This window comes from Myxine glutinosa, chromosome 4 (assembly GCF_964187855.1).
Source record: "Myxine glutinosa chromosome 4, kmMyxGlut1.1, whole genome shotgun sequence".
Lineage (NCBI taxonomy): Eukaryota > Metazoa > Chordata > Myxini > Myxiniformes > Myxinidae > Myxine > Myxine glutinosa.
In genome coordinates, this window is record NC_136264.1 from 188064932 (window position 1) to 188091576 (window position 26645).

Sequence of the window (26645 nt, forward strand, 5' to 3'; positions counted from 1 at the left end):
TTTCGCGCAGGTATCAGTTTAAACACTACTTCGTCGTTGCTTTTTATTTTTGGCTTCATAATTCATTGTTAACACGGTCGACCTAACCTCCTTTCCCCCATTTCAAACCCCCAATCGTGGGTCTGTTTAAAAAAGTTTTAATAAATAAAATTGAAATTCCAAGTGCAGGGATATCACTTCATTTTCTCCATGTTCCTCCGTAATGGTGGCTGTGAGGTCGAGCCACAGGACAGGTTGCGTCGTCCTCCATCTTTCTTGCTGCAGCACCACTTTTTGATGACCCATGGTGAGCATCCTTGGTCCACCGGCTTGGAGCAGTTCCTCCACGAGGTGTTTGAGCAGCTGGATGTAGAGGGACGCGGCACCATGACGACGGAGGACTTTCGCTCACTCTGTGTGTTGCTGGGCTTGGTGAGGGAGTCTGACGTCACGAGATCACCTGCAGGGAGCACCAAGCCGGCTATCCTCAGAGACCTACCGAACGAGCTTCCATTGGAGACCTTTTACAAGCGTCTGAAAGTTCATCTCGCAGTTCCAGGACGATCCTGCCCCGCCACACCAAGACCATCGTTTCTTCGGGATGGGCAGGATGGGCATTCGGAACGACCAGCGCATCGCTCGACACTCGCTCCGAGAAGAAGACACAAAGCGGTCTCTTTCGACCTCAGTGACCGTCACTCGTGCCCACCGTCCTTCCCGAGACCCGGGAGACCCATCCTAAAGCGTCACGGATCGGATCGTGGCTCATCGGTTGGACCTTTGGAAACGGAGACCTCAGGTGTGCTGCACGACCTTCTGCGGGACGTGCGCTCGGCGTTGATGACGAGCGAAGCGCGACACCTGGCTCTTCTTGTGGTCCTACATCGCCAAGGTGCGTCTTCTTCCACGTTTACCTTTCCCGTCTCCTTTTTGCTGTCCGTGTGCCCCCAGCGGTCCACTCGTCGCGTGTCAGAACATTTCACTGCTGATGTAATTATTCCAGGTGTCTGCATCATACCTGTTGGTCACGTGGGCAGCGAAGTCAAGACCTTACGGACGGGGATCCATCGGATGTTGCAGCGGTATGGCGACGCGGCACACCGTGCTGTTGCAGCAAAACGAGCGTTGTTGCAGGCAACTGTGGAGGTAATGGGTGCACTGAGGGATGGTCCATGGAGGCAGGTCCTGCATCCATGATCAAGGTTGATTATTTAACTGCAGATATAACTCAGGGGCAAACACCAAATAACGTTCACATTGTGATACAAGCATGAAACTTGGCATTGATGTTCTTGTTCCGATACTCTTGAAATAAAGTCTATTAGCCAACTCGAAATTCAACATGGCTTCCATGGTTTTTGACAAAATGGCCACCGTGTTGAGCTTGGCGTTGGCTAATCGACTGGATTTAAAGGGTATCGATATAAGAACATAAATACCAAATGTCATGCTTGTATCACAATGGGAACGAATCACACTAAAACTGGCTCTTAGTCGCCCAGCTTCGGGTCGCAAATGCAGAGAACATGGTTTGCCCTGGACTTCAAGATTTCTCCAGAGTCCTGGGATAAATAACCCACTTTCCTTAGGGATGTGATGCACTGGTCAGTGCGTCCGAGTGATGCTCCTGCTGTGACTAGGTGCGCAGACTGGAAGATCTGGCTCTGCGATCGATCAAGTTACAGCAACGGGTGACTCATCTCGAGACAAAACTACAGGGTCTTGGGTAAGGACTTTTTTTCGAAATAACTTTTCTTCTGCTTCTTCTTTGACCACCACAATTATTCCCAAGTTCTTGTTGAGCTGGGCGGAGGAAGCTTGGCCCAAGTCTTTCACGAGTCGGTTGGCCAGGCCTGACGTTCGACTAAGGTTCGGGCAGGAATTTGGAATTTGTTCCAAATTTCGAGTTGAGTGTGCATAACTCTAGTCTAGGCCACCCTGCCAGCCCCCTCCCACCAAATAACAAATGTCCAGGAAGGAATACCTTTATTATTTATTTGGATGCAGCCTGTGGCTGTTTGGTTGCATCATTTTCTGGGGGTGCAGCTGTGCCACTGATGCTGTGCCTCCTCATTTTTAGCAACCTCAGAAAGATGACATGCCCATCGACCCACCTTGTGTTAATTCAATGGAATGAAAGGGGCTTTAACTCAAGACCATTCAAGACTTCTTAACCGTTAAGCCAACACCATGCTATTTGGAATACCTGACTGCTATATTTAATTTGTCATTCCTAGTCGATAACCACCAATGGGCCTAAAGAGACCATCTTAATGAGCTTTTAGGCAAAAAGGTAATTTCGATTGTTGTTAATGATACAACTCGATGACATAATCTTAAATTGTATTCCCTTTTCTATTGTGTTTTGCTGTTTCCTGGAGAAAGTGTTTGTAATTTTCCTTTCCTCGAATCACAGCCTTGGCTCCGATGGAAGTGATTGTTCAGCTGAAGGTGATGAACTACACAAGGGCGTGGAGAAACGTCAAGGTTGGTATTCCGACCCACCCGGGGGAGTCTCACTATACAATTCTGGGTCTTTGTGGATCTGATTCGCTGATCTGATGCGGTGCCCCCTGTTTCCAGTAAGCTGGTACTCATTTTGCCGACCTCGGAAGGGATGGCAGGCTGAATCGACCCACCTGGTGTTATTTAATGGCTTGACAGGGGCTCAAACTCAAGACCCTAAGATCTCAAGCAACCTTAGCTGTTAAGCCAACACCAGCCTATCTGAGGTGTTCGTCGTTTGGAAGAGTTTTATTGCTTTTATTTCTTTTTCTGCAGGGTTTAAGGTTATTGCAGAAGCACTAGACATTCTAGACAACACTGGACCTTACCTTTAACATGACAGAAACAAACACCTTGGGGAAGTAATTAACCGGAGCATTCTGGGTGCCATGATCGCTTCTCCATTGACTCACCTGGGCAATGAAGGTGAAATTCCCCCCTTTCCCCTCATGGGACGACAACTCACAGGGTTTGGCCAAGCTCTATTTCTAAATGGAGAACATTACGCGCGGAAGCCAAACTAACCTTTTAAAAATTCCTCAGTATGACTGACAATTTCAAAATCGAACCAACGTCCTCTCCGGCTCGGAGCGGATGCTCGGACAACAATTCCGCTGAGTGTGGTCCCATGTTTTGAAATCCATTTAAAGATCCCGACCCGTTCTAATTGGGAAAACAAAATTCTACTCGCATTTCTTTGTTAATTCCACTTTCCATTATCACTAAGAGATAAAAACAGCACAGGTGTGGTTAATATATTATTCATTTTTGTGGCATTTGTTTTGATGACCTCAGAAGGAGTGCAGGTGGCCAAACAGTCTGCAATTGACACAGCTTGCTTTGAGCCTCATTAAATATATGGAAAGCTCGGGTTCTGGTGTTGTTACATGGTGGGAGTGTTTGGTTAAACGAAATGTGAGATTCGGTAAGGAAACCTTCAGGAGTAGAACAGGAGAAGGATGCATTCAGGTGGGATGTAATTTGTCGTTTTGCACAACACTTTGGTCAGAGTTTGGATATACCGTCTAGGATATGTATGTATGTATACATATTGTTGCGGTTTTAGAACCCACACTTTTGTAAATAAATAATCACTTGTGTAAATACGAAACTCTTATAAATTCTCAACATTATAGGTTAAAGGTAGCACCTTTAGTTAGGCCACAGCAACACGTAGGCCACCTTAGAAACTCAGTTATTTCCTTATTATGTGTTTTAGATAAGGCCGTGTTTCCAATAGTTGAATCTGCGTTGCATCAATTAAATAAGAGTAGGCCCCCAATTCCTTTTGTTCATTTTGCGACCTCTCTCCAAATTCTGTTACGCGCCTTGGTTAGCGTTCGCTCAGGCGCCGCCATTGACCATGCGGTCGGCTTGAGGAAGAAGGGGGCGGAGCGCCAAGAACAAGGTGTGGCCACGTCAACTCACCATCAGGGCGTGGCCGGTAAGCCCCCACCAGCCAACCAGGGCTGATGAAATATCACTGGCGGGCGTGACCTGATGAAGTGCAGAGTGATCTTGAAGCGCGATATATAACCGCGAGCGCAAAGCCCTTTTACGGACTTGTTCAGCGGCGCTCTTGTAACCGGACTTGGCGGGTCTTGAGGACTGCGCACGCTGGCAAATGGACTTCTTTGGAAGGACTTGTTGGGAGCGCATTGTATACGAGCTCGATTACAAAAGGCGCACTATTGAAGGACACGAGACTCCCCCCCGCTATATGTAAGGTCCGCTCGCGGGTGAACGATACGCGCGAAGCTGCCTGCTGGGTTTTCGCCCATGGAACCGGAGCCTCACCTGGAGCCTGGACCCCATCGCCTGGACCATCTACCTGGACCTTTCACCCTACCAGCTGCAATCCCGTGTGAGTGTGTATGTTTGTCCGGGGTAATAAGTTAAGACTGTGTAGTTAAGCCTGCCCTGTGTCCTGCTTCTTCTTTTTGTACATTCTTTCCTTTGTAGCGGCTACCGCTGGGTTTACACAATCGCCTTGCACCTACCAAGGACGCGGAGCGATCACCATGCCGGGCTCGTCCAGGACGCCCGGGCAGGGCCGCGCTCAACTTGCCAGGCCTCGGCCGGGACGCCCAGACATGCCCGGGCACGCCCGGCCACGCCCGCTCTCGACTTGCCAGGCCGCGTCTGGGACACCCGGGCATGCCTGGGCATGCCCGCCCTCGACTTGCCAGGCCGCGGCCAGGACGCCCGGCCACGCCCCCTCTCGCCTGTCCTGGGCAAACGCTCCGGGATAATGTGTGTATATATATTGCTGCCCGATAAACGGGCTTTTCAGAGTACCCGAGTTGTTTTGTGACAATAAAGAAACTCGGACGAATTCCAGCTTTTGGTCGCGTCCATTCTTCCGATTACGTGGGAGCACAGCTCCTTCATTGGTGACCTACCGACATGGACACGGCAGTTGCCCTTAAACTGCCTACCTTCTGGGAGGCTCACGCGGCGGTTTGGTTCGCCCAGGCGGACTCCCTGTTCGCCCTGCGAGGCATCACGGCCGACGACACCCGCTTCCACCATGTGGTAGCAGCGCTCGGTTCAGCCACCGCGGCCTGCGCCCTGAGCCTCCTCGAGAGCCCGCCAGCCGCTGACAAATACGGCGCGATTATAAAGCTCCTCCTCGACGCTTTCGCCCTCCCATCGGCGGAACGCGCACGGCGCCTGCTCGACCTGCCTGAGCTCGGCGACACGCGCCCGTCCGAGCGAATGGACTACATGCTTTCGCTGCTCGGCGAGCACTCTCCGGCATTCCTGTTCCGGGAGCTGTCCCTCCGTCAGCTGCCTAGCCCGGTACTCCTCGCCCTGGCGAGCACGACGATCACGGATCCCCGCGCCCTCGCCAGGGAAGCCGACAAGATCTCCGCGGCATGCCAACGCATTGCAGCAGCGACCTGGGGCCCACCGCCGTCCGACGCAACGCCCATGGTGCCCGAGCACCCGGCACGGTCGACGACCGAACTGCCGACGCAATTGGCGGGCGCAACGCCGAGCCGACCACCTCCAGCACGACGACCGGGGCCTCCACCTGACCAAGCATGGTGTTACTATCATGCCAGGTTCGGACAGAAGGCCCGGACATGCCGACCCCCGTGCACCTTCGGCAGGCGGGAAACGGCCGGGCCGGTGTTCATTACCAGCCATGAGCGCCGGCCACACGGGCAACTAACTTTTCATCACGGACAAAGCGTCCGGACGGCACTTCCTGTGCGACACCGGCACCCAACTGAGTGTCATACCCACCTCCGATCAGGACAGGCAGTCCGCGGTTTGCGGCCCCTCCTTGGTTGCGGCCAACGGATCGGCCATCCGCACCTTTGGCCCGCGCAACGTCACCCTCTGCTTCGGCGGCCAACGCTTTCCTTGGACTTTTGTAACCGCCAGCGTGCCCATGGCTCTGCTAGGCGCCGACTTCCTCTGCGCACACGGACTGCTGATGGACGTCCAACGGCGTCGCCTCATCAACGCCGAGACCTTCAGCTCCCTGGTATGCACATTGAGCAGCTCCGCTCCGACCGAGCTGGCATGCGCCCTCCCGGCGGCGAATGAGTTTGCTCGCCTGCTCACGGAGTTCCCGGCCCTCACGCGGCCGACGTTTTCGGCCGTCGCAATACGACATGGGATCGAGCACCACATACCAACCACGGGCCCGCCGGTCTACGCCAGAGCCCGCCGCCTCGACCCAGCCAAGCTCGCCATGGCCAAAGCCGAGTTCGACGCTTTGGAACACCTCGGCATCGTGCGGCGCTCCGATAGCGCGTGGGCTTCGCCACTACACATCGTCCCAAAACCAGGGGGCGGCTGGCGCCCATGTGGCGACTACCGCTGCCTTAACGACGCTACCACCCCCGACAGGTATCCGATCCCGCACATCCAAGACTTCTCCGCCCGTCTGGCAGGACGGGTCATTTTTTCAAAAATCGATCTCATACGGGGATATCACCAGGTACCTGTCAGGGCGGCCGACGTCCCTAAAACGGCCGTCATCACGCCGTTTGGCTTATTCGAATTCCTACGGATGCCATTTGGCCTCAAGAACGCGGCTCAGGCGTTCTAGCGCTTGATGGACGGCGTGCTGCGTGACCTGCCGTTGCTCTTCGTTTACCTGGACGACATCCTCGTTGCCAGCACGTCCCGGGCCGAGCACCTCCTCCACCTCTGAACACTGTTCGGGCGCCTCAGCGAGCACGGCCTCATCGTCAACCCGGCCAAATGCCACTTCGGCACGACGGCCGTTGATTTTTTGGGCCACCACATCACCAAGAACGGGGCCGTGTCGCTGCCAACTAAGATCGAGGCCATCACCACGTTTCCGCGCCCCCGCTCCATAAAGGCCCTGCAGGAATTCCTGGGAATGGTGAATTTCTATCACCGCTTCATGCCCCACGCTGCTCAACTCATGCCGCCCCTCTACGAAGCCCTCCGGGGCAAGCCGGCCAAGCACGACATCGTCTGGTCCGCAGCAATGGACACGGCCTTCCAAAGCTCAAAGCGGGCCCTCGCCGACACAACACTGCTCGCTCACCCGGTGCTCAACGCTCCCATCGCCCTCACCACGGATGCATCCGACTATGCGGTGGGCGCCGTACATGAGCAATGGGTGAACGGGGTTTGGCAGCCACTCGCTTTTTTCAGCCGGCATCTCTGGTCGAACGAGCTCAAATATAGCACGTTTGACCGTGAGCTCCTCGGTCTACACCTGGCCGTTCGCCATTTCCGCCACCTCCTGGAGGGCCGAACCTTCACGGCGTTCGTCGACCACAAGCCGTTGGTTTACGCAATGGCCAAGGTCACAGAACCGTGGTCGGCCCACTAACAGCGCCACCTCTCCGCCGTGTCGGATTTTACCACGGACATCCAGCACGTCGCCGGCAAAAACAACGCCGTGGCCGACTGTCTTTCTCAGGGCCAGCGCGAACGCGGTCCACCTCGGCGTGGACTTCGTGCTTATGGCGGCGGACCAAACCACCGACACCACGGTGCAAGCCCTCCGGGCGGCGGACACGGGCCTCCGCCTGGCCGACATCCCCTTCGCGGTCACTGTCCTGCTCTGCGACGTCTCCCAAGGCCAGCCTCGCCCCATCGTGCCCGTTACCTGGCAACGCCGCATCTTCGCCTCCCTCCACGGCCTTTCCCACCCGGGCAGGAAAGCTTCCCAGAAGCTGGTGTTGGCGCGATTCGTCTGGCACGGCCTTCGACGGGACGTCCGCGATTGGACCAGCACCTGCACAGCCTGCCAACAGGCCAAGGTCCACCGACACACCCAGGCCCCGCTGGCACCTTTCACCGTGCCCGAACGACGTGTCGACCACGTCAACGTGGATCTGGTGGTCCCCCTCCCCCCATCACGGGGGTTCACACACCTGCTGACCATGGTGGACAGGACCACCAGGTGGCCGGAGGCCGTTCCCCTCGTCTCCACCACCACCGCCGACGTGGCGCAGGCTTTCATCGCCACCTGGGTCGCCCGCTTCGGTGCACCGGCGGACATCTCGTCGGACCGCGGACCGCAGTTCACCTCTGAGCTGTGGGGCGCGGTCGCCCGCAACCTGGGGGTCAAGCTCCACCGTACTACGGCCTACCACCCCCAAGCCAACGGGTTGTGCGAGCGATTCCACCGCTCCATGAAGACCGCGCTCATGGCCGGCCTTCAAGACGGCGGTAGGGCCGACCGGCTGCCGTGGGTCCTTTTGGGCCTCTGCAAGGCCCCCAAGGAGGACCTCCGGGCATCCACCGCCGAGCTTGTCTACGGCCAGGCGCTATGCGTCCCGGGCGAATTCGTGCCCGAGGCTACCAGTCCCTGGTCCGCAGCTCACCAGCGCTCGGACCTCCAGGAGGCCGCCCGACGGTTTGCCCCCGTGCCAACATCCCACCACGGTGACCCCCAGTCCTACGTCCCCCCAGCGCTTTGCACAGCGGAGTACGTTTTTGTGCGTCATGACGCACATCGGGGGCCACTCCGGCCGCCGTACGACGGGCCCTTCCGGGTCCTGCGATGGGACGACAAGTCGTTCGTCATCGACATCGGCGGCAGGTCGGACCGCATTGCGGTGGACCGCCTCAAGCCGGCGCACGTGGACATCGACCAACCGCCACGGTTGGCCCTTCCGCCGCGGCGAGGCCGCCCCCCGTCCACGGTGCCCCCCACTCGACCGCCCACCACCACACCAGACCCCCCCTCACGACCCTCCAGGGGTCGCTTCAGCCGGGTCATCAGGACCCCCCTCAAATTGACCCTGCCGGTGCAAGTCGATTCTGGGGGGACATGTGTAGCGGCTACCGCTGGGTTTACACAATCGCCTTGCACTTACCAAGGACGCGGAGCGATCACCATGCCGGGCTCATCCAGGACGCCCCGGCAGGCCCGCGCTCAACTTGCCAGGCCTCGGCCGGGACGCCCGCTCTCGACTTGCCAGTCCACGTCCGGGACGCCCGGGCATGCCCGGGCATGCCCGCCCTCGACTTGCCAGGCCGCGGCCAGGACGCCCAGCCACGCCCCCTCTCGCCTTTCCCGGGCAAACGCTCCGGGATAATGTGTGTATATATATTGCTGCCCGATAAACGGGCTTTTCAGAGTACCCGAGTTGTTTTGTGACAATAAAGAAACTCGGACGAATTCCAGCTTTTTGTCGCGTCCATTCTTCCGATTATGTGGGAGCACAGCTCCTTCATTGGTGACCTACCGACATGGACACGGCAGTTGCCCTTAAACTGCCTACCTTCTGGGAGGCTCACGCGGCGGTTTGGTTCGCCCAGGCGGACTCCCTGTTCGCCCTGCGAGGCATCACGGGCGATGACACCCGCTTCCACCATGTGGTAGCAGCGCTCGGTTCAGCCACCGCGGCCCGCGCCCTGAGCCTCCTCGAGAGCCCGCCAGCTGCTGACAAATACGGCGCGATTAAAAAGCTCCTCCTCGACGCTTTCGCCCTCCCATCGGCGGAACGCGCACGGCGCCTGCTCGACCTGCCTGAGCTCGGCGACACGCGCCCGTCCGAGCGAATGGACGACATGCTTTCGCTGCTCGGCGAGCACTCTCCGGCATTCCTATTCCGGGAGCTGTTCCTCCGTCAGCTGACTAGCCCGGTACGCCTCGCCCTGGCGAGCACGACGATCACGGATCCCCGCGCCCTCGCCAGGGAAGCCGACAAGATCTCCGTGGCAGGCCAACGCATTGCAGCAGCGACCTGGGGCCCTCCGCCGTCCGACGCAACGCCCATGGTGCCCGAGCACTTGGCACGGTCGACGACCGAACTGCCGACGCAATTGGCGGCCGCAACGCCATGCCGACCACCTCCAGCACGACGACCGGGGCCTCCACCTGACCAAGCGTGGTGTTACTATCATGCCAGGTTCGGACAGAAGGCCCGGACATGCCGACACCGTGCATCTTCGGCAGGCCGGGAAATGGCCGGGCCGGTGTTCATTACCAGCCATGAGCGCCGGCCACATGGGCAACTTACTTTTCATCACGGACAAAGCGTCCGGATGGCACTTCCTGTGCGACACCGGCGCCCAACTGAGCGTCATACCCACCTCCGATCAGGACAGGCAGTCCGCGGTTTGCGGCCCCTCCTTGGTTGCGGCCAACGGATCGGCCATCCGCACCTTCAGCCCACGCAACGTCACCCTCTGCTTCGGCGGCCAACGCTTTACTTGGACTTTTCTAACCGCCAGCGTGCCCATGGCTCTGCTAGGCGCCGACTTCCTCTGCGCACACGGACTGCTGGTGGACGTCCAACGGCGTCGCCTCATCAACGCCGAGACCTTCAGCTCCCTGGTATGCACATTGAGCAGCTCCGCTCCGACCGAGCTGGCATGCGCCCTCCCGGCGGCGAACGAGTTTGCTCGCCTGCTCATGGAGTTCCCGGCCCTCACGCGGCCGACGTTTTTGGCCGTCGCAGTACGACATGGGATCGAGCACCACATACCAACCACGGGCCCGCCGGTCTACGCCAGAGCCCGCCGCCTCGACCCAGCCAAGCTCGCCATGGCCAAAGCCGAGTTCGACGCTTTGGAACACCTCGGCATCGTGCGGCGCTCCGATAGCGCGTGGGCTTCGCCACTACACATCGTCCCAAAACCAGGGGGCGGCTGGCACCCATGTGGCGACTACCGCCGCCTTAACGACGCTACCACCCCCGACAGGTATCCGATCCCGCACATCCAAGACTTCTCCGCCCGTCTGGCAGGACGGGTCATTTTTTCAAAAATCGATCTCATACGGGGATATCACCAGGTACCTGTCAGGGCGGCCGACGTCCCTAAAACGGCCGTCATCACGCCGTTCGGCTTATTCGAATTCCTACGGATGCCGTTTGGCCTCAAGAACGCGGCTCAGGCGTTCTAGCGCTTGATGGACGGCGTGCTGTATGACCTGCCGTTCCTCTTCATTTACCTGGACGACATCCTCGTCGCCAGCACTTCCCGGGCCGAGCACCTCCTCCACCTCCGAACACTGTTCGGGCACCTCAGCGAGCACGGCCTCATCATCAACCCGGCCAAATGCCACTTCGGCACGACGGCCGTTGATTTTTTGGGCCACCACATCACCAAGAACGGGGCCGTGCCGCTGCCAACCAAGGTCGAGGCCATCACCATGTTTCCGCGCCCCCGCTCCATAAAGGCCCTGCGGGAATTCCTGGAAATGGTGAATTTCTATCACCGCTTCGTGCCCCGCGCTGCTCAACTCATGCGGCCCCTCTACAAAGCCCTCCGGGGCAAGCCGGCCAAGCACAACATCGTCTGGTCCGCTGCAATGGACACAGCCTTCCAAAGCTCAAAGCGGACCATCGCCGACGTAACACTGCTCGCTCACCCGGTGCTCAATGCTCCCATCGCCCTCACCACGGATGCCTCTGACTACGCGGTGGGCGCCGTACATGAGCAATGGGTGAACGGGGTTTGGCAGCCACTCGCTTTTTTCAGCCGGCAGCTCTGGCCGAACGAGCTCAAATATAGCACGTTTGACCATGGGCTCCTCGGTCTACACCTGGCCGTTCGCCATTTCCGCCACCTCCTGGAGGGCCGACCCTTCACGGCGTTCGTCGACCACAAGCCATTGGTTTACGCAATGGCCAAGGTCACGGAGCCGTGGTCGGCCCGCCAACAGCGCCACCTCTCCGCCGTGTCGGAGTTTACCACGGACATCCGGCACGTCGCCGGCAAAAACAACGCCGTGGCCGACTGTCTTTCTCAGGGCCAGCGCGAACGCGGTCCACCTCGGCGTGGACTTCGTGCTTATGGCGGCGGACCAAACCACCGACACCACGGTGCAAGCCCTCCGGGCGGCGGACACGGGCCTCCGCCTGGCCGACATCCCCTTCGCGGTCACTGTCCTGCTCTGCGACGTCTCCCAAGGCCAGCCTCGCCCCATCGTGCCCGTTACCTGGCAACGCCGCATCTTCGCCTCCCTCCACGGCCTTTCCCACCCGGGCAGGAAAGCTTCCCAGAAGCTGGTGTTGGCGCGATTCGTCTGGCACGGCCTTCGACGGGACGTCCGCGATTGGACCAGCACCTGCACAGCCTGCCAACAGGCCAAGGTCCACCGACACACCCAGGCCCCGCTGGCACCTTTCACCGTGCCCGAACGACGTGTCGACCACGTCAACGTGGATCTGGTGGTCCCCCTCCCCCCATCACGGGGGTTCACACACCTGCTGACCATGGTGGACAGGACCACCAGGTGGCCGGAGGCCGTTCCCCTCGTCTCCACCACCACCGCCGACGTGGCGCAGGCTTTCATCGCCACCTGGGTCGCCCGCTTCGGTGCACCGGCGGACATCTCGTCGGACCGCGGACCGCAGTTCACCTCTGAGCTGTGGGGCGCGGTCGCCCGCAACCTGGGGGTCAAGCTCCACCGTACTACGGCCTACCACCCCCAAGCCAACGGGTTGTGCGAGCGATTCCACCGCTCCATGAAGACCGCGCTCATGGCCGGCCTTCAAGACGGCGGTAGGGCCGACCGGCTGCCGTGGGTCCTTTTGGGCCTCTGCAAGGCCCCCAAGGAGGACCTCCGGGCATCCACCGCCGAGCTTGTCTACGGCCAGGCGCTATGCGTCCCGGGCGAATTCGTGCCCGAGGCTACCAGTCCCTGGTCCGCAGCTCACCAGCGCTCGGACCTCCAGGAGGCCGCCCGACGGTTTGCCCCCGTGCCAACATCCCACCACGGTGACCCCCAGTCCTACGTCCCCCCAGCGCTTTGCACAGCGGAGTACGTTTTTGTGCGTCATGACGCACATCGGGGGCCACTCCGGCCGCCGTACGACGGGCCCTTCCGGGTCCTGCGATGGGACGACAAGTCGTTCGTCATCGACATCGGCGGCAGGTCGGACCGCATTGCGGTGGACCGCCTCAAGCCGGCGCACGTGGACATCGACCAACCGCCACGGTTGGCCCTTCCGCCGCGGCGAGGCCGCCCCCCGTCCACGGTGCCCCCCACTCGACCGCCCACCACCACACCAGACCCCCCCTCACGACCCTCCAGGGGTCGCTTCAGCCGGGTCATCAGGACCCCCCTCAAATTGACCCTGCCGGTGCAAGTCGATTCTGGGGGGACATGTGTAGCGGCTACCGCTGGGTTTACACAATCGCCTTGCACTTACCAAGGACGCGGAGCGATCACCATGCCGGGCTCATCCAGGACGCCCCGGCAGGCCCGCGCTCAACTTGCCAGGCCTCGGCCGGGACGCCCGCTCTCGACTTGCCAGTCCACGTCCGGGACGCCCGGGCATGCCCGGGCATGCCCGCCCTCGACTTGCCAGGCCGCGGCCAGGACGCCCAGCCACGCCCCCTCTCGCCTTTCCCGGGCAAACGCTCCGGGATAATGTGTGTATATATATTGCTGCCCGATAAACGGGCTTTTCAGAGTACCCGAGTTGTTTTGTGACAATAAAGAAACTCGGACGAATTCCAGCTTTTTGTCGCGTCCATTCTTCCGATTATGTGGGAGCACAGCTCCTTCATTGGTGACCTACCGACATGGACACGGCAGTTGCCCTTAAACTGCCTACCTTCTGGGAGGCTCACGCGGCGGTTTGGTTCGCCCAGGCGGACTCCCTGTTCGCCCTGCGAGGCATCACGGGCGATGACACCCGCTTCCACCATGTGGTAGCAGCGCTCGGTTCAGCCACCGCGGCCCGCGCCCTGAGCCTCCTCGAGAGCCCGCCAGCTGCTGACAAATACGGCGCGATTAAAAAGCTCCTCCTCGACGCTTTCGCCCTCCCATCGGCGGAACGCGCACGGCGCCTGCTCGACCTGCCTGAGCTCGGCGACACGCGCCCGTCCGAGCGAATGGACGACATGCTTTCGCTGCTCGGCGAGCACTCTCCGGCATTCCTATTCCGGGAGCTGTTCCTCCGTCAGCTGACTAGCCCGGTACGCCTCGCCCTGGCGAGCACGACGATCACGGATCCCCGCGCCCTCGCCAGGGAAGCCGACAAGATCTCCGTGGCAGGCCAACGCATTGCAGCAGCGACCTGGGGCCCTCCGCCGTCCGACGCAACGCCCATGGTGCCCGAGCACTTGGCACGGTCGACGACCGAACTGCCGACGCAATTGGCGGCCGCAACGCCATGCCGACCACCTCCAGCACGACGACCGGGGCCTCCACCTGACCAAGCGTGGTGTTACTATCATGCCAGGTTCGGACAGAAGGCCCGGACATGCCGACACCGTGCATCTTCGGCAGGCCGGGAAATGGCCGGGCCGGTGTTCATTACCAGCCATGAGCGCCGGCCACATGGGCAACTTACTTTTCATCACGGACAAAGCGTCCGGATGGCACTTCCTGTGCGACACCGGCGCCCAACTGAGCGTCATACCCACCTCCGATCAGGACAGGCAGTCCGCGGTTTGCGGCCCCTCCTTGGTTGCGGCCAACGGATCGGCCATCCGCACCTTCAGCCCACGCAACGTCACCCTCTGCTTCGGCGGCCAACGCTTTACTTGGACTTTTCTAACCGCCAGCGTGCCCATGGCTCTGCTAGGCGCCGACTTCCTCTGCGCACACGGACTGCTGGTGGACGTCCAACGGCGTCGCCTCATCAACGCCGAGACCTTCAGCTCCCTGGTATGCACATTGAGCAGCTCCGCTCCGACCGAGCTGGCATGCGCCCTCCCGGCGGCGAACGAGTTTGCTCGCCTGCTCATGGAGTTCCCGGCCCTCACGCGGCCGACGTTTTTGGCCGTCGCAGTACGACATGGGATCGAGCACCACATACCAACCACGGGCCCGCCGGTCTACGCCAGAGCCCGCCGCCTCGACCCAGCCAAGCTCGCCATGGCCAAAGCCGAGTTCGACGCTTTGGAACACCTCGGCATCGTGCGGCGCTCCGATAGCGCGTGGGCTTCGCCACTACACATCGTCCCAAAACCAGGGGGCGGCTGGCACCCATGTGGCGACTACCGCCGCCTTAACGACGCTACCACCCCCGACAGGTATCCGATCCCGCACATCCAAGACTTCTCCGCCCGTCTGGCAGGACGGGTCATTTTTTCAAAAATCGATCTCATACGGGGATATCACCAGGTACCTGTCAGGGCGGCCGACGTCCCTAAAACGGCCGTCATCACGCCGTTCGGCTTATTCGAATTCCTACGGATGCCGTTTGGCCTCAAGAACGCGGCTCAGGCGTTCTAGCGCTTGATGGACGGCGTGCTGTATGACCTGCCGTTCCTCTTCATTTACCTGGACGACATCCTCGTCGCCAGCACTTCCCGGGCCGAGCACCTCCTCCACCTCCGAACACTGTTCGGGCACCTCAGCGAGCACGGCCTCATCATCAACCCGGCCAAATGCCACTTCGGCACGACGGCCGTTGATTTTTTGGGCCACCACATCACCAAGAACGGGGCCGTGCCGCTGCCAACCAAGGTCGAGGCCATCACCATGTTTCCGCGCCCCCGCTCCATAAAGGCCCTGCGGGAATTCCTGGAAATGGTGAATTTCTATCACCGCTTCGTGCCCCGCGCTGCTCAACTCATGCGGCCCCTCTACAAAGCCCTCCGGGGCAAGCCGGCCAAGCACAACATCGTCTGGTCCGCTGCAATGGACACAGCCTTCCAAAGCTCAAAGCGGACCATCGCCGACGTAACACTGCTCGCTCACCCGGTGCTCAATGCTCCCATCGCCCTCACCACGGATGCCTCTGACTACGCGGTGGGCGCCGTACATGAGCAATGGGTGAACGGGGTTTGGCAGCCACTCGCTTTTTTCAGCCGGCAGCTCTGGCCGAACGAGCTCAAATATAGCACGTTTGACCATGGGCTCCTCGGTCTACACCTGGCCGTTCGCCATTTCCGCCACCTCCTGGAGGGCCGACCCTTCACGGCGTTCGTCGACCACAAGCCATTGGTTTACGCAATGGCCAAGGTCACGGAGCCGTGGTCGGCCCGCCAACAGCGCCACCTCTCCGCCGTGTCGGAGTTTACCACGGACATCCGGCACGTCGCCGGCAAAAACAACGCCGTGGCCGACTGTCCTTCTCGGGCCAGCGCGAACGCGGTCCACCTCGGCGTGGACTTCGTGCTTATGGCGGTGGACCAAACCGCCGACACCACGGTGCAAGCCGTCCGGGCGGCGGACACTGGACTCCGCCTGGCCGACATCCCCTTCACGGACACTGTCCTGCTCTGCGGCGTCTCCCAAGGCCAGCCTCGCCCCATCGTGCCCGTTACCTGGCAACGCCGCATCTTCGCCTCCCTCCACGGCCTTTCCCACCCGGGCCGGAAAGCTTCCCAGAAGCTGGTGTCAGCGCGATTCGTCTGGCACGGCCTTCGACGGGACGTCCGCGATTGGACCAGCACCTGCACAGCCTGCCAACAGGCCAAGGTCCACCGACACACCCAGGCCCCGCTGGCACCTTTCACCGTGCCCGAACGACGTTTCGACCACGTCAACGTGGATCTGGTGGGCCCCCTCCCCCCATCACGGGGGTTCACACACCTGCTCACCATGGTGGACAGGACCACCAGGTGGCCGGAGGCCGTTCCCCTCGTCTCCACCACCACCGCCGACGTGGCGCAGGCTTTCATCGCCACCTGGGTCGGCCGATTCGGCGCACCGGCGGACATCTCGTCGGACCGCGGACCGCAGTTCACCTCCGAGCTGTGGGGCGCGGTCGCCCGCAACCTGGGGGTCAAGCTCCACCGTACTACGGCCTACCACCCCCAAGCCAACGGGTTGTGCGAGCGATTCCACCGCTCCATGAAGGCCGCGCTCATGGCCGGCCTTCAAGACGGCGGTTGGGCCGACCGGCTGCCGTGGGTCCTTTTGGGCCTCCGCACGGCCCCCAAGGAGGACCTCCGGGCATCCACCGCCGAGCTTGTCTACGGCCAGGCGCTACGCGTCCCGGGCGAATTCGTGCCCGACGCTACCAGTCCCTGGTCCGCAGCTCACCAGCGCTCGGACCTCCAGGAGGCCGCCCGACGGTTTGCCCCCGTGCCAACATCCCACCACGGTGACCCCCAGTCCTACGTCCCCCCAGCGCTTCGCACAGCGGAGTACGTTTTTGTGCGGCATGACGCACATCGGGGGCCACTCCGGCCGCCGTACGACGGGTCCTTCCGGGTCCTGCGACGGGACGACAAGTCGTTCGTCATCGACATCGGCGGCAGGTCGGACCGGATTGCCGTGGACCGCCTCAAGCCGGCGCACGTGGACATCGACCAACCGCCACGGTTGGCCCTTCCGCCGCGGCGAGGCCGCCCCCCGTCCACGGTGCCCCCCACTCGACCGCCCACCACCACACCGGACCCCCCCCCCCCCACGACCCGCCAGGGGTCGCTTCGGCCGGGTCATCAGGACCCCTCTCAAATTGACCCTGCCGGTGCAAGTCTATTCTGGGGGGACGTGTGTAGCGGCTACCACTGGGTTTACACAATCGCCTTGCACCTACCAAGGACGCGGAGCGATCACCATGCCGGGCTCGTCCAGGACGCCCAGGCAGGCCCGCGCTCAACTTGCCAGGCCTCGGCCGGGAAGCCCGGGCATGCCCGGGCACGCCCGCTCTCGACTTGCCAGGCCGCGTCCAGGACGCCCGGCCACGCCCCCTCTCGCCTTTCCCGGGCAAACGCTCCAGGATAATGTGTGTATATATATTGCTGCCCGATAAACGGGCTTTTCAGAGTACCCGAGTTGTTTTGTGACAAGAAAGAAACTCGGACGAATTCCAGCTTTTTGTCGCGTCCATTCTTCCGATTACGTGGGAGCACACACAGCTCCTTCACCTTTCCTCTTCTTTTTGGTTGTAAATAAATTACCTTGTACTTTCTTGGTTTTTCCCTAATCCGATCGCATCCGTCCTTTCTTTCAATTGAGTACCTGTGGCACGATTCGGAACCGCTATAGCGGTTGTAGGTCCGGTGTAGTCATTGTTAATGTCTCGGACCGCGGATTGCTAACCGCTCGGCATTTTCCATCTTATCCGTGGTTCGAGCGGGAGTTATTCCCTCGTTTCCGGCGAGCGTTAGTACTTAGGTAGCAGCGAACCCCTAAGCCTAGCAAACCCTACCTAACACCGCGCCGGGAAGGACGTTATAGCTTCCCAGGACTCGGGACGGCCAGCTTAAAGGACAAGGGGATTAATCCCCCCTTGATAAGGGGAGAGCCGACCCCCGAATCCGTAACAATATATATATTTACAAGAAAAGACTTGCGGTTCGGAGTAAATTCAAAGGACTCCATCGTAAGATCTCCAACTTTTAATTGAACCAACAATGACTCAACGTTTCGGTTAACAACATGTGAAACACCACATGCATCTGTTAGTTAACCTTCCTCAAGAGTGACAAAATAATCTCAAAACCCCCCTTATATACTCAATGGTGGGGGTGGGCAAAGCTGGACAGCCAATCAAAACACATATCACATCGCTCTCTGAACCCAGAGCGTTATCACCAAATTTTAAAATTAACAGCACATAAAAAAAAAAAAAAAACCTTTGGAGGCCATTTTTCCCCGCACAGTGGGGGTTGGCCTTTTTCAGGCACCGTGGTTGTTGTTGTTTTTTGTTGGTCCCCTTTTTGAGGCAATGTTTTACGGCCGGATGCCCTTCCTGCCGCCAACCCTGTTTGTCGCCTTTTACAACACAGGGAATTACCAGTGAACTGGTACTCAATTAGCCGACCTCGGAAGGACGACAGGCTGAGTCAACCCCCCTGGCGTTAATTCAGCGATCGACCGGGATTCGAACCCAGGACCCTAGGATCCTAAGCTGGCACCCTAGCCGCTAAGCCAACACCAGGCTATAAAGGCTGGTTTCAACACCAGGCACGGCTCAAAACCATAACGTAGATAAAACTGGATTATAACCCAAATGTTTGAGAATGCCAAATACACACATGACGTGAGAATGCCAATGCCACACACCCTTGACATTGCATGTGGTACATGTTTTGGAGCCTCGGTGGTACGTGTCTCTGTGTACGCTGTCACTGATGCCTCGCCAATAAGTGATGAAACCGGTGTGGCGGCTGAAGGTGGCCGGTGGAGGGGGGTGTTGGGGTTGGGCGGAGGGGGGGAGGGGTTGTTGGGTGGGGTGGGGTGGGGGAGGGGGGAGGTTGGGGTGGGGCGGGGGAGGTTGGGGTGGGGCGGGGGAGGGTGAGGGTGTAACATTGTGACTCATGGGTTTAGTACTTGTGAATGATTTGCAGCTGTAGATGAACTCTGGGAAGAGTTTGAATAAGCAGAGAGCTTACCTTGTGTAGCCATTCATGGTTGCTTAATGCAGCTTTCTTCAGCTAGAACAGCATGGGAGAAGTCCATTTATCTATCTATAATTCCAGTAATCTCTGTCTGTACGTTTGTACGTTTGTCTGTGACCGCTGTTTCTCGACAACCACGGGTCCGATATACTTTTAACTTGCCAGGTATATTGCTGGGGACCCGAGGATGTGCCTTTTCAAGGTTTCATATTAATCGGACAATTACTTACCGAGCTATGTCCAAAAAACGATTCAACCAATCAGAGAGCAGCGAACTATCGCGTGTGCCGAACGTGGCGGGCACACTCTGCCTCGGATGGCACATTTGAGAGCGTATTCATTTATTTCACGTTTGCAAACTATGTTGGCGTTAAACTATGTTTTACAACTAATAAAAACGAATTTGCGATTCATTCGCTTTCCTGCGCGTTTGTGCACGCGATGGCGATTTCTTTACCAAACTCCGGAAGCCGTTCGCTTTGGACCAAACCATTGCATGTAAATAGAGGGGGGGGATTGTCACCACTCGCAAGCCGTTCGCTTTGGACCAAACCATTTCATGTAAATAGAGGGGGGGGATATAATTTTAGATATAGATATAGTACGGGCATGCCCTAGTTTATATAATCCCAGTTACCTGGGGTAATTGATTAGGTGAGTGACAGCTGATTGCTTACTCCCTTCAATTACAGGTATTATATATGATTGTGTCTTCTTTTCATATATATATATATTGTGCAAATATGGTGGAACTTTTGTCTTGACCACATCTCGTACTCCCATATGTTCCGCACATGTTCCCTTCTTAATAGGTGATCTTTAATGTCCCTCCCAGCCCCTTATTCCATTCTCCTCCCAACTTTATTTCCCCTTTCTATTGCCACTCCTTCCCCCCTACTTCCCTACCATCCTCTTTTTCCAATCATCCCTTTTGTTTTCTTTTCTCAATATATTTTTTCTCATTTTAAGCCCCTCTCCCATAACCCCTTGTTATGTGATAAAAATTCGATGTCCGTCGGTCGGCAGTAAATCCAGGGAATTGAGATTAGATGGAAAAGGCATACAACATAATGCTGTGACAAATTATGTATTGGTCATTGTAAGTTATATATTTTTTAAAGTGTGTGTATCATGGACATTGACACAAAATTGTGTTTTCAGACGATATAAGAAGCAATGAAACTGTTGTTGACCAATGCAACAGTTGCGTGGGGGAAGAAGGAAAAGTCGAGGGATGTCACGCTATCGAACACATATTCATGAATTCTTCCAATGATTCCAATCGAGTTAAAGTGGAAGAGTCAAGATGGGATGATATGAGATTATCTGTTAACTTGCACAATGAAGTGCCACTTGTGGAGGACAAGGACCTCGAGGAGACGATACATGTCAAATTGGCCCAAAGTTTGACTTTTCTCGAAGCAGAAATCTCAAATTCAGCAGCAGACCGACAACAAATGATGCTTTTGAATCTTAGATCTAACCATGACAAGACCGTACCAAAGATAGACCCAGTCCAAGGAATGTTCAATAAAGAGGACAGTAATGATGAGCTGAGCTCCAGATCCAAGTACAAAAGCTACAACACACGGACACTTGAGGATCTCGATAAAGACCACAGTAACCGCCCTCAAGGATTGAATTCTGAGTGCCAAATAAGCCAGAGAAAGGAAGACCAAAGCAAAGAGAATTGCAATTTGGACGTCCTCCAAACTGAATTGGCACAGGCTCGAACAAACATTGAGGACCTGAAATCGGACCTATCCCAGACAAAGTCCGAAGCCAGTAAGCTCATGAATGAGTTACAGGAGTTGGAGGCAGAACGGGTGCGACTCGCTTTGCTTGAGGAGAAGATGTTTTATGCTTTGCAACTGTTGCAGGAAGTCCGACAGCAGGTGAGATCACTTGGTGAATACCAGTGAAATGTATTGTGTATTTTAGAGGTAGAATGTGATCGTTTTTGTGGGGTATCGAACCAGCGGAGAGTGGACTGGTGCCCTTGTTTTACCATAGCGTTTGAGTTGCAGTGGTCAACAATGATGTGGGTCTTGCCTCTGTAGATAAACAAAAACATGTAACTTCCAAGTAGATGTGGAAGATGTGTGCAAGGATAACTAATTTAGGAGTGTGCTCTCCTCTACAAGCTAAAACTGACATGTAATTCCTAGCGGAATTGGATCTGACTTTTTGGAGAGTGCTCTCCTCTATAAGACAACTGCCATTTGGTGCAATCCCGACAGAGGGACACCACATTGTGGAGCACGGCATCTTTTCAAGAATTGTAAGTCGGTTGTCCTGTTTGCTTGTGGACGTCAAAGCTTTCATGGCTTTATTGTTTCGTGTGCTGCCTGTGGCTGCTGGTTGCATCATTGCTGGGAGTTCCGCTGTGCTGCTGATGCAGTGCCCCTGCTGCCAGTAAGCTGGTACCCATTTTGCAATTTGTTCACTGTATTGATGATAACCTGTCTGTTCTTTGGCAAATGTGCCATGGGACCTTCAACCAACCCCAATGACCAATACTGGGAGATGGGACTTCCGTCTTTACCTCTTAACGATAGATGGCACACACATTGATGACTTACCCTCCATGCGAGACACCAGGGTGACAGTTAATAGTTGGTTCGAGACTCAAACCCAGGCTAGACAGGTCAGTTGCGAGTACACATACCTCTGAGCTATCCTGCAAGCACCTTGTAATGATCTAGCATAGACTTGACCACTTTACCTTTCCCGTCTATAACTGTCATAGTAGCCCCATAATGCTTTAAGAGTAATGAATGTGTACCTGTATGCTCACATGTCACTTTTTTGTTGTTTCCATCCTTTTAGGATACTGCCTTTCAGGAGTTTTGTCAGGATTTCAATGATCTGACAAATGCTTCCAGAAACAGCTGGGCCGGTAAGTGTAAGGAGATAATTCCATTAATAATTTCCTTTGAATCCATTTTCTGCCACTCGTGCATACACTTTTCTCCACGTCATCATCAAAACCATAAGGACGGTTTTTGTGATTTATTTGGCTCATGCATGTAAATTTCATTGCACTGTGTTGTGGCAGCTCTTTTGTAGGTTTGAAATACTATATAAACATATTTGTTGTTTGGGTAGAAGTGAAAGCCCCTCTCTCTCATGCACAGATTTATCCCATCTCATCTTCAGTTGTCATACCCTTACTCCCGCCCATGGTACACTGAATCTTGTGGTGAGGCAGTTGCCCTGAAACAACTTGCCTTTGCCTCCTGGAAGGCAAATCCAACGGAAGGCAATCTCAGTTCCTTCCAGAAAGCTCGGAACAAGTGTGTGTCTACCCTCAGGAGAGCCAGGAAACAATATCTCTCGATTCTCAAGATTGAACTCTCAAACTTGTGTCTCCCTCCTCCAAATCCTGGTGGTGTCTGATCAGATCTGTTTCTGGTGTTTGTTCCACTTCCATTCCCTCCCTTACCTCAAATAATTGCACACTGACACTGTCTGTGAAAAGGCCTGAATTCCTGTGTTTGCTTCACAATTTTGTCCCAAACTCATCACTCCATGTACCCACCTTGCCCAGTCAAACCCAGCTGCTCCTGGACTCTGTGTCCTTCTCTCCTGACAAGGTGGAGAAGTTTCTGTCAAACCTCGACTCTGATTCTGCAACTGGACCAGACGGCATCAGCCCACGGGTCCTAAAATCCTGCTCTTCCGCTCTTTCTCACCCTCTCTATGTTCTTTTCACCCTCTCTTTTGCTCAGGGTCATCTGCCATCAGCTTGGAAATCAGCCAACATTACCGCTCAACACAAAAAGGTGCAAAAATAGATCCTTGCAACTACAGACCAATCAGCCTGCTCCCAATTATCAGCAAAGTCATGGATTCCATCATCGCTTCTGATATCAAATCCTTCCTCTTCTCCAATGGCTTGATCTCTGATCATCAATTTTGGTTTCAGACCTGGTCACTCTACTCTGGACATGCTGCTTCTGCTGTCTCAACAATGGATGGAGGTCCTCAATGCCAAACAGGAAATTAGAGCTGTCTTCCTTGACATATCACGTGCCTTCGATACGGTCTGGCATCCCGCTCTGCTCACCAAACTCTCCTCCTATGGTATCCATGGAAACATCCACGCATGACTTGCGGACTTCCTCTCTGGTCACAGTCAACGAGTGGCCCTGATTGGATTTCTCTCATCTCCCCTTCCTGTTCAGGTTGGAGTTCCTCAAGGCAGTGCTCTGGGCCTTGCGCTTTTTCTAATCTTCATCAATGATCTCTCCCACTCTTTGGAAAATCCTCTCTATCTTTTTGCTGATGACTCCACCCCCTGTCGCTCCATATCTCAACCCTCAGATCAACAGTCTGCAGCCTCCTCACTCTCTGCAGACCTGGAGGAAAAAAATCACAAACTGGTCAAACAACTCGAACATGTCTTTCAATCCTGACAAATCTCACACTCTCACTGTGACTCTCCGAAAAGACCGTCTGGAAAACCCTCCCATCTACTTTCTCAACAATCTTTTGGGTCTCACTATCTGCTATGATTTTTCCTGGGAAAACCACATTTCCAAGCTGGCCTCCAAATCCAGTCACCAACTGGGAATCCTCCATCATGCAAAGTCCTTTCTGGGCACTTCTGAGCTCCTCACCACATACAAAGCTTTCATCTGTAGGTTGATGGAATACTGCTCTCCCCTCTGGGCTGGTGCTCCTGCCTCAAATCTAGCTCGGCTTCACGCTGTAGAAACCAAAGCTTTCAGAATCATTGGTATCGCCTGCGATGAAGCTGATTCTGAGGGTCTTTCACTTGCTCACCGCAGGCAGGTTGGCGGTCTTTCTGTCTCCTCATGACTCTTCTCTGGCCTAGCTCCTTCAGCTCTATCTGTGCTCTGTCCCTGAAATATTCCTTCAGGATGCACAACATCTGACAGCAATCCACTCTGGTGAAACTACCAAAATCAAGACTCTCTGCTCATGTTCACTCTTTCATTCCTCTTTTCTCCCGCCTCTGGAACAAGCTCCCACACTCTCTTCAATCCCATTCCTACCTCCAGGTCTTCAAAACAGCTGTTCACCACCATCACTTATCTTCCCCCATCCAAAACCTTGATCTTTTCTACCCCCATTAATCGACCCCAAATCCACCTTCTTAAAATTCCGTTTTCTTTCCTGAAAGTCCTTGTAGTGTCCATCTTGTTTATCCCGTGTACCCTGCTCCAACCCTCTCTCTTCCACAGATCTCCTGATGTTCCTGTTCCCTACTGTTGTGCTTTCCTCTCTCTTCCCCTCTTGTCTCCCGCTCCCTTTATTGTATGTTCTATGTGTTATCTCTTACACGAGCCTCGACTGAGTGTCCAAAAAAGTGAAATTCTCTGATAATTTGCTTTCCCCAGCATGTCCATTCTATATTTGAGAGATCCTGCATGAAAAGCTCGTAATAAACAATGACTGTTTGACATTAAGTATCAATTTTGCCTGCTGTCCCACTATATACCAGGTCAAAGTTGACTCCAGTCCATGAAAGCTACCCTTCCCCTCTTCTGCCCTGTCCACCCCTTTGTGTGACAGAACCATGCTGCCAGGCAAGGTTCCTCGATGCCCTTTTGAAGAACCTGCTTTCGGCTCGATCCAAAATTATAACCGCTCTTCAATGAATTTAATCGGACCAGTCGTGAGTGAGGATGACCTTGATTGGGTGAATCTGGTCTTTAAGCCTATTTTTCGTGATTTGATTCCAGCAGACGAACCAGAATTGTCCAATATGGCAAACAGGAACCAAGATGATGTCCTATGGACACAGTTGTCATTAATTATAACCGGAGGCGTAGAGAGGGGAGAGTCTGGGGATGGGGGGGGGGGGGGGGTCGCTGCCTCAGGTCCTGGGGTCTGTTGAGTGGCCCGAGCTTCTCCTGGAATATATATTTTAACAGTACAGTGACACCCCTCATCGGCTCATCCTCATTTCCTCATCGTTACATTTAAACCCAGAAGCTGGTTTTGCTTTATTTTTGAGTTCGTTGCTACTCTAGTGTAGGATCTTCATTAAAGAAAGTTCCTTAAAAAGTTATAAAAGAGAGAAAAGGTGGGGTTGGGGCCCCGAGGTTGGTGGCCTCGGGGCCCATGCTGGCTCTCCTGATTGGCTGGCCTGATTATAACCAAAATATGACCAGGTTTTCTGGACACATTTTCACTCATTGTCAACCCCAATGTCCCTGATTCATTCAAATTTATAAGCATAATTCGAGTGGTTAGTACTTGAATTGGTAGACTGATAGTTACAGGAGCAATTCATAACACACTCTACCATGGATCATCTGGTTGTTTTCTTGAGGACGAGAACCTGAATGCTTCTTCTTTCATATGCAGCACATGGCTGAAGATAGCATCATTTGATGGTGCCACAGTTATGCCACTGATACAGTGCCCTCTGTATATTAGAGCAGGAATATGGAATTTGGCCCAGGTGCTGGACATACAGTCACGTGAAAAAGTAAGTTCACCCCATGTAAAGTTTTGACTTTTTCAACATATTTCAACATACAGCTATTTGATCTTCATTTCAACAATATTGACAGATAAAGGTGATATAATATAACAAATATCATGAAACATTTACATTTTGTAGTCCATTGTATAATTTAAATAAACATAAATGCAAATTTCGCATGTGGAAAAAGTAAGTACACCCTTGGCTCGAATAGGTGGTATTGCCCCCTTTGGCAGCAACAACCTCAAGTAGGCGTTTCTTATAACTGTCTACCAGTCTCTGACATCGACTGGGAGAAATTTTTGCCCACTCCTCCATGCAGAATTCTTTCAGCTGTGCGATGTTTGAGGGGTTTCTTGCATGCACAGCTCGTTTCATACCCCCCCACAACATCTCGATGGGATTTAGATCCGGGCTTTGACTTGGCCATTCCAGAACCCTCCATTTCTTTCTTTTCAGCCATTCCTTGGTGGATTTACTGGTATGTTTATGGTTATTGTCATATTGCAAGGTCCACCTTCGGTTGAGCTTCAACTTTCCGACAGATGGCCTCACATTATCCTCAAGCACGCTCTGGTACAATGAAGAATTCATAGTGGATTCTATGATGGTGAGCTGCCCAGGCCCCGATGCAGCAAAGCTGCCCCAAACCATAATATTTCCACCACCATGCTTTGCAGTTGGTATCAGGTTCTTGTGGTCAAATGCTGTCTTTGGTTTTCGCCAAACTTGTGATCTGGTACTGTGGCCAAATAGCTCTACCTTTGACTCATCTGTCCAGAACACATTGTTCCAGAAGTGCTGGTCTTTGCCTAGGTGTTCATTGGCAAACTTTAGTCTTGCCCTGATGTTCTTTCTGGACAGCAAAGGTTTCCTCCTGGCACACCTCCCATGTAGATCAAATTTGTGCAGCCTCTTTCAAATGGTAGACTCGTGCACCTTGACATCAACAGTGGCAAGAGGTACCTGTAGGTCCCTTGATGACATTCTG

General features: G+C 55.5%; 1 protein-coding gene across 1 annotated transcript; it reads left to right on the plus strand.

Annotated features, from left to right (window-relative positions):
* LOC137414174 (EF-hand and coiled-coil domain-containing protein 1-like) lies at positions 1–25838 on the plus strand. The gene is made up of 7 exons (XM_068099671.2): positions 1–871; positions 983–1125; positions 1620–1705; positions 2396–2466; positions 20356–21089; positions 22024–22093; positions 24736–25838. The coding sequence occupies exons 1-7, from the start codon at positions 190–192 to the stop codon at positions 24819–24821; spliced, it is 1872 nt and encodes a 623-aa protein (XP_067955772.1). The 5' UTR covers positions 1–189; the 3' UTR covers positions 24822–25838.
* Positions 25839–26645: the final 807 nt, after the last annotated feature.